Consider the following 13,009-nt stretch of genomic DNA (forward strand, 5'->3'; position numbering starts at 1 on the left):
AGACAACATCTCCTTCTTTTACATTTGGCTTATCTGTCGTCCACTTCCTGCGGCTCTGTAGAGTAGACAGATACTCTCCTTTCCATCTCTTCCAGAATGTGTCAGCAGGGACATTGCACTCGCCGTCACCTCCGCCATGAAGGTGCTCAGGACTTCATGTGTGAGTCGTGTTGGTCCCGTTTGAAGCAGCATTGCATCCAGAATGCGCCTGGCAACCCCAATAAGCCGCTCCCAGGAGCCACCCATGTGGGACGCGTGAGGAGGATTAAACACCCAGGAGCATCCTTTCTCTTGTAGGTACTTCCTGATTACTGTGGCGTCAGTGTTTATACCTAAATCCTTGCAGGCTCCTACAAAGTTAGTCCCTCTGTCCGACCGCAGAAGTTTTGCTGGACCACGAATTGAGAAGAACCTCCTTAGAGCATTGATAAAGCTGTCAGTTGACATGGTTTCAACCAGTTCAATGTGCACTGCTCTGGTTGACATGCACGTAAAGAGCATGGCCCATCGCTTGCTCTCCGCACTTCCTCCTCTTGTGCGGCGTGTCATGATGGTCCATGGCCCGAAGACATCAAGGCCGACAGAAGTGAACGGTGGTTCAGGAGTAAGTCTGTCTGTGGGCAGATCTGCCATTTTCTGGTCCTCCAATTTACCTCTCAATTTGCGACAGGTAACACACTTGTGTATGACAGACGACACCAAGCGCTTACCTCCAATTATCCAGTATCCAGCACCTCGGATAGCTCCTTCAGTAATGTGTCGCCCTTGGTGAGCCACTTGTTCATGAAAATGCCTGACAAGTAATGTAGCAATATGATGGCCACGTGGAATGATCAGTGGATGCTTTTCCTCTTCTGTCAGCTCAGCAGAGGAGAGACGACCTCCGACATGCAACAGACCATCCTTATCCACTGCTGGGTTTAGCTTCTTGAGTGTGCTTTGCTTCATAATTGTCTGTCTGCCTTCTTTAAGACATTTTAATTCCTCTTTAAAGGCTGTGTGCTGGACAGACCGAATGATTAGCACTTTGGCTTGTGAAAGTTCACATATGCTGGGCGTTTCTTTGAAACATTTCCATCCTTTGTCTGCTTTTCCTTTGAAGGATGCCACAACATGAATGAGTCTGGCTAAAGTACGACAGAGTGTACTCCAGCTCGAGCACTGCTCAAGGAGTTGTGAGTTCAATAGGGGCTCTGACACCTTGGTTGCCAGAGTAACAACCTCAGGACGAATCTCGTCGTCAGCTTCAGGCTCAATGAGGTCAAAAAGACTTGCTTCAGGTGTCTCCGCTGTTTTGTTGGAATACATGAAGGCTGGGCCTGAGAGCCAGTTGCTGTGTTGGAGTTGAGCTGCTGATGTAAACCTGGTAGCATGGTCTGCAGGGTTCAGGTTTGTAGGCACATAATGCCACTGGTTTGGGTGTGTGGCTCCTCTAATCCGCGTTACCCTGTTGGAAACATACATATAAAACCTTCTTGTGGAGTTGTGTATGTACCCAAGCACGATTCTACTGTCTGTGAAAAACTTTACAGCACTCACTTTAATGTCCATCTCATCTCTGATCAGCTCAAATACCTCAACAGCAAGCACAGCTGCGCAGAGTTCCAAATGTGGAACGGTGTGGCCAGGACAAGGAGCCAGTTTTGACTTCCCAATAACAAATCCGACATGATACTGTCCTCCAGTATCAGCAGCTCTCAAGTAGGCTACAGCTCCAATAGCTACCATGGAGGCATCTGAAAAGATGCACAGTTCTTTCTCCTGTGTTAAAGACAGTGAGACTGGAATGTAGCACCTCTTGATCTCCAGATCTTCAAGAGCCTTCAAAGAGTCCTTCCATAGGATCCACTCTGCTTCCTTTTCTGGGGGAAGAGGAGCATCCCACTCTCTTTGTTCCGATGACAGTTCGCGGACCAGGGCTTTCCCTTGCATTATTATTGGAGCTACAAAGCCCAAGGGGTCGTACAAACTGTTAACTGTCGACAATACACCTCTTCGTGTGAATGGCTTCTTTTCCTGGGACACCAGGTAAGTAAAGCTGTCAGTCTCTAGGTTCCAGGAAAGCCCCAAGCTCCTCTGAAGAGGCAGAAGATCCTTTCCAAGGTCTAAATCCTTTAGATCCTTTGCTCGGTCCTCTGCAGGGAAGGCTTCCATTACCTGGCTGTTGTTTGATGCCACTTTATGAAGTCGCAGGTTGGATTCTGCTAACATCTGTCTGGTCCGTGTGAGAAGATCTATTGCCTCTTCGGGTGTGGCAACTGACATGAGACCGTCATCAACGTAAAACTGTCTCTCAACAACTTGTCTCGCGTCAGAACCATGTTCTTTTTCACCCTGTTGCGCTGCTCGTCTCATGCAGTAGATAGCTATGGCAGGTGAGGGGCTATTTCCAAATACATGGACCTTCATCCTGTATTCTACCACTGCTTTGCTGATGTTGTTGTCCTCATACCAGAGGTACCGAAGGAAATCTCTGTGGTCTTCTTGGACAACAAAACAATAAAACATTTGCTCCACATCTGTTGTAAAAGCCACGGGTTCTTTCCTGAACCGCAGGAGAACGCCCAACAGAGTGTTGTTCAAATCTGGTCCACTAAGGAGAACATCGTTAAGAGACGTCCCATCACATGCAGCACTTGAGTCGAAAACGATCCGTATCTGGTTTGGCCTTTGCAGGTGGTACACACCAAATATAGGCAAGTACCGATTTTCTTTGTCTTTGTCCAAAGGTGGAGCAGGCTCAGCTTGATCACTGTCCAACATCTTTTGCATGAACTTGGTGTAATGATCTTTCATCTCTGGATTTTTCACCAGAGTCCTCCGCGGTGAACAGAGACGTTTTAAAGCTTGCTCCCTATTACTCAGAAGCCGTCTTCTTGGGCAGCGAAAGGGTAAAGGAGCCACCCATCTGTTCCCTTCATTTTGATGGACTTTTGCATTCATGATGGTCAGGAAGTTTTTGTCATCCATGGACAGCGCTGGTTTGTTGTCATCTTTAGACCGGTCGAATACTGAGCACCCCAGATTGTCTGCACTGAGGGTGGGCCTTGAGTCCTTGTCACAAGCAGGAAAGGTTGAATCGTGATACTGTGTCATGCACCCGTAGTGATCCTTCACATGGATATTGTTTGGGCATGGTTTTAGAAAGGATGTACGACCATTGTTCAGCATGTTTGTTTTGTAGACACTGACGTCTGATGGTTTGTGAACTGTTCCCAAGCACACTTCTCCAACAATGACCCAGCCGAGGTCTAGTTGCTGAGCGTAAGGTGCATTATGGGGCCCGTTTATTTGCTCACGCACTTTATGCACCTGTAGAATGTCTCTCCCTAAGAGCAGAAGGATCGGAGCATTTAGGTCTACAGGTTGAATCTTATCAGCTACTGGGAGCAGGTGTGGGTGATGGTGTGCAATCTCAGGGAGGGAATTTCTGTCCTGTCATCCGGCACCCTGTCACACTCTATCAAGGGGGGTAAGGGCAGCTGGAGTTTCCCATCCATCGACTCGATGGAGAAATTAACAGCTCTCCTTCCTGAAGTCTCCACTTTCCCAGAACATGTTTTCAGGGTGTATGGGGTGTGGCTGGCTTTTACTTTGAAAAGGTCAAAGAACTCTGTCTTGGCAAGGGACTTGTTACTTTGTTCATCCAGCACAGCATACATTTTAACTGCCTTCTCTTTTTTTCCTGTTGGAAAAGCTTTCACTAAACAGATTTTGGAACATGAGTGTGGACTTTTAGCCTGGCCACAAACCTCTGTACACTTAGAGATTACTGAAGATGAGCATTCACTGTGCTCCCCGCTGTCGCTTCCTTCAGCTACAGCACTTTGTGTGAGTGTGAGAGGAGGATCTGGATGTAGTGCAGCAATGTGCTTCTCACTGTTGCACTCTAAACACTTGATGGTCACCTTACAGTCTCTTGCCATGTGTTGAACAGAACCACAACATCTATAGCAGATGCGATTCTCTTTTAGATAGGCTTTGCGCTCTTCCAGGGGTTTGCCTCTAAAGAGCTTGCACTTTCTCAATGGGTGTGGCTTCTTATGTATGGGACACTGACGATCTGGTTCCTCTAATTTCTTCAGAACAGGATCAGTTTGGATGCTTGATTGTTCTGCAGGGATGTCTATTTTGTGTACGGTCACAGAAGTTTTGTGACTAGACTGTACAAGCTTTTCTGGTCTATAAGACACGTGACTGCCGGGGGTGGAGAGAATAAAGCTTGGATCATTCCTTATCTTTGCTTGCCGTTGAATGAAATTGGAGAAGACACAAAAGGGAGGAAAAGCCACTCTGTAATCCTCTTTGTAGTTGCTTCCAACAGCTGTCCACTTTTCTTGGAGGTTAAAGGGGAGTTTTTCCACTATTTGTTTTATCCCACGAGGTGTATCCAGATATGCGAGCCCTGGAAGAGCGCCGTCCTGCTTAGCACACTCAAGTTCCAGGAGGATGTCGCTTAACTCCCTCAGCTTGATATTGTCTTTGTTGGTCAACCTTGGAAAGCGTTCAATCTTTTTTAGCAGTGCATCTTCGATGACCTCAGGTGATCCATAACTCTCTTCGAGATGCTGCCACACCATGTTGACGCCTGCTGCAGGATTGAGGGCATGCACCGCACGAATTCTCTTTGCCTGCTCTGATGATTCGGCACCCAACCATCTTGTCAATAGGTCTAGCTCCTCCCTGGCAGAGAGATTCAAATCCTTTGTTGCACTTAGAAAAGAGGCCTTCCATGACCAATAATTTTCAGGTTTGTCATCAAATTGCAGAATCCCAGTGCTTATCATTTCTCTCCGAATTAGATATTTTGCAAAGTCCTCCTGAGCACTTTTTGGCTCCGGTAAGTATTCTCTCTCTGGCTTGGTTGTGTATTTTGGAGTACTGTGAGGGTGAGTACTGTTTGTGTTCATTGTAGGCTCTTTCTTTTTTTTATGATTTGTAGTTTTTATTGTTTTTAAATTTTTGCAACATACAACCATCAACACTCAAACCCTCCCATCCCACCCACCCACAACCAAGAAGGGTCCATCACTCTCAGAGGTGATTTGCATCTCAGCCTATTATGGAAGGCAGTACCCATAGTAAGTAAGCTGGCTGAGTAGCCACATAAATAGAACAAAACAAAATACATCTGGCACCAGCTCCTTGACATCATTGCGCATTAGCCCGATCTTTACTGTGACATCTGGATGCTATCGAGGTACATTTCCCACTTCAGATAATATTTTTCTGTTCTGTCCAGTATCCTGTATGACATTCTTTCATAAGCAGCAGCTCTGCCCAATTCCATTGTCCAGTCCTGAAAAGAGGGTTCTCCGGGTTTCTTCCAGCTTCTGAGGATGATCTGTCGACCGATCATAATAGCAGTTTGTATCCAATGTTTCAGTGGTTGTGGAAAACCAGACAACACTGTACAGTCCCCCAAAACATAAAGTTTTGCACAGAGCACAAATTGTCTTTTGATAACATTCGTGATGTTAGTATGAATCTTCCTCCAATACTGACTGATCTCGGGACATGACCATAACACATGTATCAGTGTACCTTCATCCCTACCACACTTCCAGCAGGCAGCTGTATCCTTTAGACCTAGTCTGAAAAGTCTACTCGGGGTCCAATAAAATCGATGTAGTATTTTAAATTGAATGAGCCTCACCCTCAGATCTCTTGACATCATTTGGGAGTTGCCACATATCTTAGCCCAGTTCTCCTCATTAAAAGAGACCCCCAAGTCTCTTTCCCAAGCTGTTCTAAGTGAGGAGATACCGCCATCTCTTCCATATTCCATCAAACTCTTATAGTATTTGGCTGTTTCATGGCCTTTTCCCATTATCTTAAGAACTCTATTTAGCTCATCTGCTGACCTTGGGGAGTGTAGCCCAAAAGTCTGTTGCAGTAAATGATGTAATTGAAGATACCTCCAGAACTGGGTTTTAGGTAAGTCATATTTATGCTTTAGGTCATCAAACGAATAGAGTGAGTTACCATTATATAGATTTTCCAATACCAAAATTCCTTTGTCTGCCCATTCCTTCCAGAAAAATGCTTTTTTATTAATATTCAGCTTAGGATTCATCCAGATGCTGGAGGCTCTATTTAAATAAGGATCAAATCCCATCAGGCTTGAGACCTTCTTCCATATACTTTGAAGATGAGATATGACTGGGTGAGCCTTTAACAGTTTGGTGGATAAACGGTGAAGCACTGGGAGAGGAGTTGATACAGATTGCTCTATACCAAACCATGGAGGGCCCTCTGCGGGGGCAATGCCCAGTGGGCCAGATGTCTCAGACTAAATGCATAGTAGTAATATAGCACATTCGGGAGCCCTAAACCACCAGCGCTGACCGGTCTCTGCAATTTTCTCATGTTCATACGTGGTCTCTTTCCATTCCAGATAAATTCTTTAAACATGTTATCTAGTCTTTTAAAGTAGCTGAATGGGATTTCTAATGGGAGAGACTAAAGCAGATAATTGATCCTGGAGATACAGTTCATTTTTATAACATTAACTTTACCCCACAATGATAAATATAGTGATGACCAGCGCTTTACATCAATACCTAACTTCTCTATGAGAGGATCAAAGTTCACTTTAATAATATTATCCAACACAGGGGGGAAGATAACGCCGAGGTATCTCATCCCTTGCTTGGGCCATCTGAATCCGCCAGCCTGGAAGAGTGTAGTGGGACAAAACTTCGTTAAGGGAAGAGCCTCTGATTTATCCCAATTTACCTTGTACCCTGAGAACTTTGAGAAGGTGTTTATTGTATTTAGCAATGACGGCATCGATATCACAGGATCCGACACCAGTAGAAGAATATCATCCGCATACATGAATAATTTGTGGACAGAGCCACCGCACAACACTCCTGGGAAGTTACCGTCCCTTCTAATCGCTGCTGCTAAGGGTTCCATAATCAAACAGAACAACAGAGGGCTGAGGGGGGAACCTTGGCGCGTACCCCTCCCTAATTCAAAATATGAGGATATGTACCCATTGCTTTGAACTGCTGCTTCTGGCCGCTTATATAATAGACGAACCCACTTAATGAAAGTTTCTCCAAAACCATATACTTCCAATGTCCTAAATAAATAGCCCCATTCCACCCTATCAAAGGCTTTTTCAGCATCAAGTGAAACAGCAGCAACTGGCGAATTAGAATTTGAGAGTGCCCACATAATATCAATAAACCGTCTTATGTTATCTGCCGAACTGCGTTTGCGAATGAAGCCCACCTGATCTTCATGCACTAAAGAGGTCATGACCTTCTCCAGCCTATTAGCTAAAACTTTGGACAAAATCTTGGTATCCATTGGGATAAGAGAGATTGGACGATAATTTTTACAATCACAAGGGTCTTTGTCTTTTTTAAGAATAAGCGTAATTAAAGCTTTTAATAAGGTATCTGGTAACTGTCCCTTTTCAAAAGCCTCATTGTACATACTCAAGAGTAAAGGTGTCGGCTCAAAGGCGTAGCATTTAAAAAATTCAGCTGTGAACCCATCTGGTCCTGGGGCTTTCCCACTCGGCAACTCTTTAATCACCCTAATAATTTCTTCCTTGGTTATTTGGGAATCAAGGTTGGCTCTTTGAGATTCAGACAGTTTAGGAAGATCTAATCCCTGCAGAAATGTCTCCATGCACTCCCCATTTTGTTGGTTATCAGCTTTATACAAATTTATGTAGAACTCTCTAAACCTACTATTTATTTCTTCAGATTTGACCTCCAATTCACCTTCCTCTGTTCTTATGGCTGAGATAATTGATGAAAGCTCTCTCTGTTTTAAACAATTTGCCAATAATTTACCAGCCTTATCCCCTGACTCATAATATTTTTGTCTCATTCTGAAGAGCGAGAATTCAACTTTCTGTGACAAGATACTATTATACTCATATTTGAGCTGTGTTAAAACTCTAAAGTCCTCACCAGTATAGTGTTTTTTTAATTTGGTCTCGAGCTTTTTAATTCTGTCTTCAGTTTCATTTTGCTTTGCCATCTTCCTTATTTTCTCATAAGAAGCATACTGGATTACAAAACCTCTCAGCACCGCTTTCAACGCTTCCCAGGCTGTCCCCGCAGAGGGCGCCGTGGGCCCATTCGTCTCAATGTACATCATAATTTGTCCTCTCAATGCCTCTTTAAATCTAGAATTCTGTAGTAGGGATGAATTTAACCTCCACCTTGGCATCCGAGTCCTATCACTAAAAGGCAAAACCTCCAAGCTAACTAATGCATGGTCAGAGACCAAGATACTACCAATGGAGCATGACATTACTGACTGTAAAAGATCTTTGGAAATGAGAAAGAAATCTATTCGAGAAAAAGTAGAGTGTGGGGCTGAGAAGAAGGTGTAGTCTCTTCCACAGGGATTTAAAATCCTCCATACATCTATCAAGCCTAAAGACTCAGCCATACGTCTCACTACTAAAGTGGCTTTAGGCATCCTGGTTGAAACAGTGCTGCTACGATCAATAACAGGATCCAGTATTAAATTAAAATCTCCACCAATGATAGTCTTATGGTTACCAGCCTGCTGCATTTTTGTCTCTAAATCTATGAAAAATTGTGGCTCATCTCTGTTTGGAGTGTAGATATTTGTCAGAATAACTATATGACCTTGTATCTCTGACACTATTATGAGGATCCTTCCCATCGTATCCTTAATTTGCCGGATAAATTTAAATTGCAAATTTTTATTTATGTGTTAAAACCCCACGGCTTTGACTGGATCCTCCACTGTAATATACATGGCTCACCCAGTCTTTACATAACTTCTCAGCCTCTACTGCCGACAGGTGTGTCTCTTGCAAAAACGCCACATCCAATTTCTTAGATTTCAAAACTGAGAATATTTTCTTCTTTTTAATTGGATGACCCAGGCCCTTCACATTCCAAGTGGCAATGCGCAGATTATCAAATTTAGCAGTCATTAAAAACTTTAAGATACATACTTTTGAGATGCAACACTCCCTCAGCTATATGTGTAAAATAACTAACTTCAGACCCTTCTACCCCAGAAACCCTCACTACCCAGAGACAGCGCCTAACATAGAACTCTGCACTGCTCCATTGAACAGGACTAACCTGACGGTCCATGACTGTCGATTGTTCAGTGACTTGCCTCACGCAAACCCCCAGCATCATATTCCATTATTTATAAATCAAATATTATGAGGAGAGTACTGTAGAAACAAATAAAAGTAGCAAAGGGGAATGACAACCGGTCAACGGTTACACAGATCTTTTGGTCTATTCGCTTCCCCCTTTTAAACCGAGATAAGCAAGAAAAGAAAAAAAAGGATTAATTCACATTTAAATTGAAGACGGTAAATAAAATCTAGTGGGGAGCAGGAGGGAGGAGAGAGAGAAACTGTAACTCTTAGAGAAAATTAACAAAATGAAATTATTCCATTCCCCCTACCCCCTCGACACAGTCATCTCCTCTGCATTGTCGTGTCCCACACATAGATGACAAGTCTGGCAGCTTTGGCCCCGATCAGAACCAGGTGACGGGCCACAGGTCACTCAGTAACCCTCTGGATATATTCCATTGCTCTCTTCGGGTCGTCAAAACGCTTCTGACCCCCGTTACAATCCACCTTCAGGATGGCAGGGTACAGAAGAGCAAACTTCATGTTGCGTTCCCTCAAAGCCTTCTTGCACTCCCTGAATTTATCCCGTTTCAATTGTGTGGCTCTCGAAAAGTCAGGGAAAATCATGATGCGGTTACCTTCCCAGAGAAGCTCTGATTTATCCCGTGCTGCGCGTAGGATGAGCTCCCTGTCAGCTGAGCGCAGGAAGCGGACCAGGATCGCCCGCGGTCTCTCCCCTGGATTTGGCCGTGGTGTTGGTGCTCTGTGTGCCCGATCAATCTCTGGTGGTTGCGCCGTGTTGTCCCAGTCGAGGATCGACACTAGTAGATTCTGCATAAATGCAACCATATCTCCGCTCTCTTTGCCTTCTGGGACGCCCACAAAACGTAGATTATTGCGCCGGTTGTGGTTTTCCAAATATTCCAGTTTATCACGGATGTTCTCCACCTCCACTTTAGTGGCTAGCGGGTTAGCTTCCAGCGATGCTCTCATCTGTTTATCTGCATCCTCTAGCCACTCCACCCTCTTTTCGACCTCCACCATGCGCGTAATTAATGCAGAAAGTTTAGCCTCGACAGAAGTTGTGGTTCGTCGAATTTCTTCGAGACCAGCCAAATCGCTGGATATTTTTTGCAGCGCAGTAAATATGTTAGCAATGTCCTGTCCCACCTGTGTAGCTTCGGAACTCTCCGATACACTGCTGTCGCCATCGTTCTGCGGGTTTTGGGACCTCAAATGTTTCTTAATGTCCCCGCTTTTCAAATGTTTCGCCATTCTGATTAATCAAGAGTTCTATATGCAAGACACGATTCTAGAACTATGTTTATGAATGCTTATAGAGGATATTTGGTGATGCTAGTTGGAGCTCCTGCTCAGGCAGCCATCTTCTCCTACCGTGTCACGTGACTCCCTACTGTTTGTGTTCATTGTAGGCTCTTTCTTTATGTCTTTGTTCAAAGCCTGTGTGCTTATTTTTCTCTCATCAGACTCCACTGCTACATGTTTTGATGGCAGTTCTGTCAAATGTTGCTGGATGTACTCACAAGTGCGTTGTACAGGACTGATGGGCTTGTCTGTGTCGCAGGGTCCTTGTGTGAGCTCTCAGCTTTCCACTTCAGCTTCCTCATAAGCTTCCATTTCAGCTTCAGCTGCAGCAACAGCTCTTTCGCACTGGAGTAGATGGAGATTTGCTTCCAGTTCTGCTTTCTGTTTCATCAAGTTAGCTTCTCTTTCGGCGTAAACTAGTTGTGCTCGGGCAGCTTTTGCCTTAGCATAGGCTTTTGTCGCTGAAGAGGCTGTTGATGATGAACGTTGAGAGGGTCTAGTGGATGCTCTAGATGACTGTGACTTAGCATCAAATGACTGAGGAAGCGTCTGCTCTTTGGTTGCTTCACCTCCACTAGCTTCATTTTGCTGCACAGTAGTGTGCTCTGAAAACTAAACAAGAAAACAGAGCACTCACTCCGACGCTGTTTTTAAAACCCAACTGGTAATAGCCTTTTAACTTTTTAATCCACTTTTAACTAACTTATTTAACTTAACTTATTTATCTAATTTTAAAGACAGTACACTCAATTTGATCTCAAGTGGGACCCAGTAAAATCACAGCATAATAACCTAAATTACCACAACTCCAACTTTTCCCCTTTGTTTTAGTTCGAAAAAGTGCATTCTGAAAATGTTCACATTTAATGAATTATCTTTTTACAAAACATTATGATCGCCCTGAAATTTCTTAAGAAAAACAAGTTCAATTCCAACAGTATTATGCCTCAGTTGATCATTTACATGTGCATTGCAACTGACAGATCACAGTTCATCTACACCGGAACACAACATTTAGTCACAGCTATCTGGAACTGAACAATCTAGCATTTTACTTTATGATCAAAACAACTTGTCAAGGTCTAGAAATTATTTTAAATTTACAGATTTACAAATTTACAATTTACAGGTAATATCTTCTCTGTAATTTTTACCCTTTGTAAAGTTGTCCCGCGGGCCGAAATTGATTTGAAACTTTGATTTAAAACTTTGTGCATTTGGAATTAATAATGACAGAAATCAGCATGAAAGCAAAGACTCTTGTAATCCTTAAAACTTTTATCTCATTAATACATTTAAATAGTTCATTACTTGAATCAAGTTTATTTTCACATCCAACATAGAAATGGGCCGGCTTTGGACCGCGGGCCTCATGTTTGACACCCCTGGTAAAAATAATCAGAGTAGATGAGCCGAGGTGGTGACGTGATCAAGTACGCTGGTGTTATAATTGCATATTAATGATACGTTCTCGCGTTCTTGGGAGTCCGTATTTGCCAAGTAAGCAAGTATGGACTTCCACAACGGCCAGCGCAGTGTGTGCGCCATGAAAAACAGGCCGACGTTAAAACAGTAGTTCAGCTAATTAGTTCGCCGTCGACAGACCTTCTCCTCCCGGTCGCTCGCGCCCCCGTCATGCCTCCGCGCCCCACTATTTGAGAAACACTGCTCTAGCTGAAGGCTTCAGAACAACCAGATCATCATCATGAAGAAGATCCAGTCCTGAGGAGACTGGATCTTCTCTGAGGAACACCTTCTGTAACATCTAACCTTCTCCATGTCTGCTGCAGCTGTCTGGTCTGAGTCTGAGCAGAGAGCTAGCCAGGAAGAAGGTGAAGAAGAAGGAGGAGGAGACGCAGCAGATGAAGGAGGGTCTGAGGGCAGCTCTGGAGGAGATGACCACGCTGAAGGTCCTGCTACAGGTACAGCACCCCCTGCACTCCTCACACTACTTTATCTTCACATTTATGTTGAACTGCTCCTCCATCCATGTTCAGGAGAGCCACGCCGAGGGGGAGCGTCTGAGGAGCACTCTGAATGAGAAGAAGGAGGAGGTGGAGGAGAGGAGAGGAGAGGTGGAGGAGCTGAGAACCAGAGCCAAGGCCCTGGAGAGGAGGAAGAAGGAGGTGATGGAGGAGCAGCAGGAGGCTGGGGGGAGGTGGAGGAGCAGGATGGAGGAGATGGAGGAGCAGCAGAAAGAGAAGCTGAGCGCTCTCAACACAGAGATCCACACACTGAAGACCAGAGAGCAAGAGTGGAGGTCCAGGCTGGAGGAGAGCCAGGCCGAGCTGAGCCGGCTCAGAACCGCCATGGAGGAGCAGAACTCCCAGATCTCCTCTCTGAGGGAGGAGAAGGAGGTGAGGTTTTATAGAAACATCCAGATCTCCTCTCTGAGGGAGGAGAAGGAGATGAGGTTTATAGAAACATCCAGATCTCCTCCATGAACTCCTCATGATGAACACTGTGTCTGCTCTGGTTTCGGGCAGGTCTCCTCTCTGCAGCAGGAGGAGGAGGAGATCAGGAGGCTGCTAAGGCAGAGAGAAGCTCAGGTAACAAACTTTCACCTGTTCTCCAAGCTTTACC

The 13,009-nt window shown here is 44.6% G+C and overlaps 1 protein-coding gene across 10 annotated transcripts in view; it reads left to right on the forward strand.

Annotated features, from left to right (window-relative positions):
- The window catches only part of si:dkey-230p4.1 (trichohyalin), a 47,664-nt gene that overhangs the window by 32,333 nt on the left and 2,322 nt on the right, over positions 1–13,009 (forward strand). For all 10 annotated transcript variants that reach the window (XM_055015345.1, XM_055015349.1, XM_055015347.1 and 7 more), the window contains 3 exons: positions 12,217–12,348; positions 12,424–12,783; positions 12,913–12,975. In XM_055015345.1, the coding sequence (XP_054871320.1) occupies positions 12,217–12,348; positions 12,424–12,783; positions 12,913–12,975 (555 nt within the window). The remainder of the gene's footprint in view (positions 1–12,216; positions 12,349–12,423; positions 12,784–12,912; positions 12,976–13,009) is intronic.

This window comes from Amphiprion ocellaris, chromosome 11 (genome assembly GCF_022539595.1).
Source record: "Amphiprion ocellaris isolate individual 3 ecotype Okinawa chromosome 11, ASM2253959v1, whole genome shotgun sequence".
Taxonomy (NCBI): domain Eukaryota; kingdom Metazoa; phylum Chordata; class Actinopteri; family Pomacentridae; genus Amphiprion; species Amphiprion ocellaris.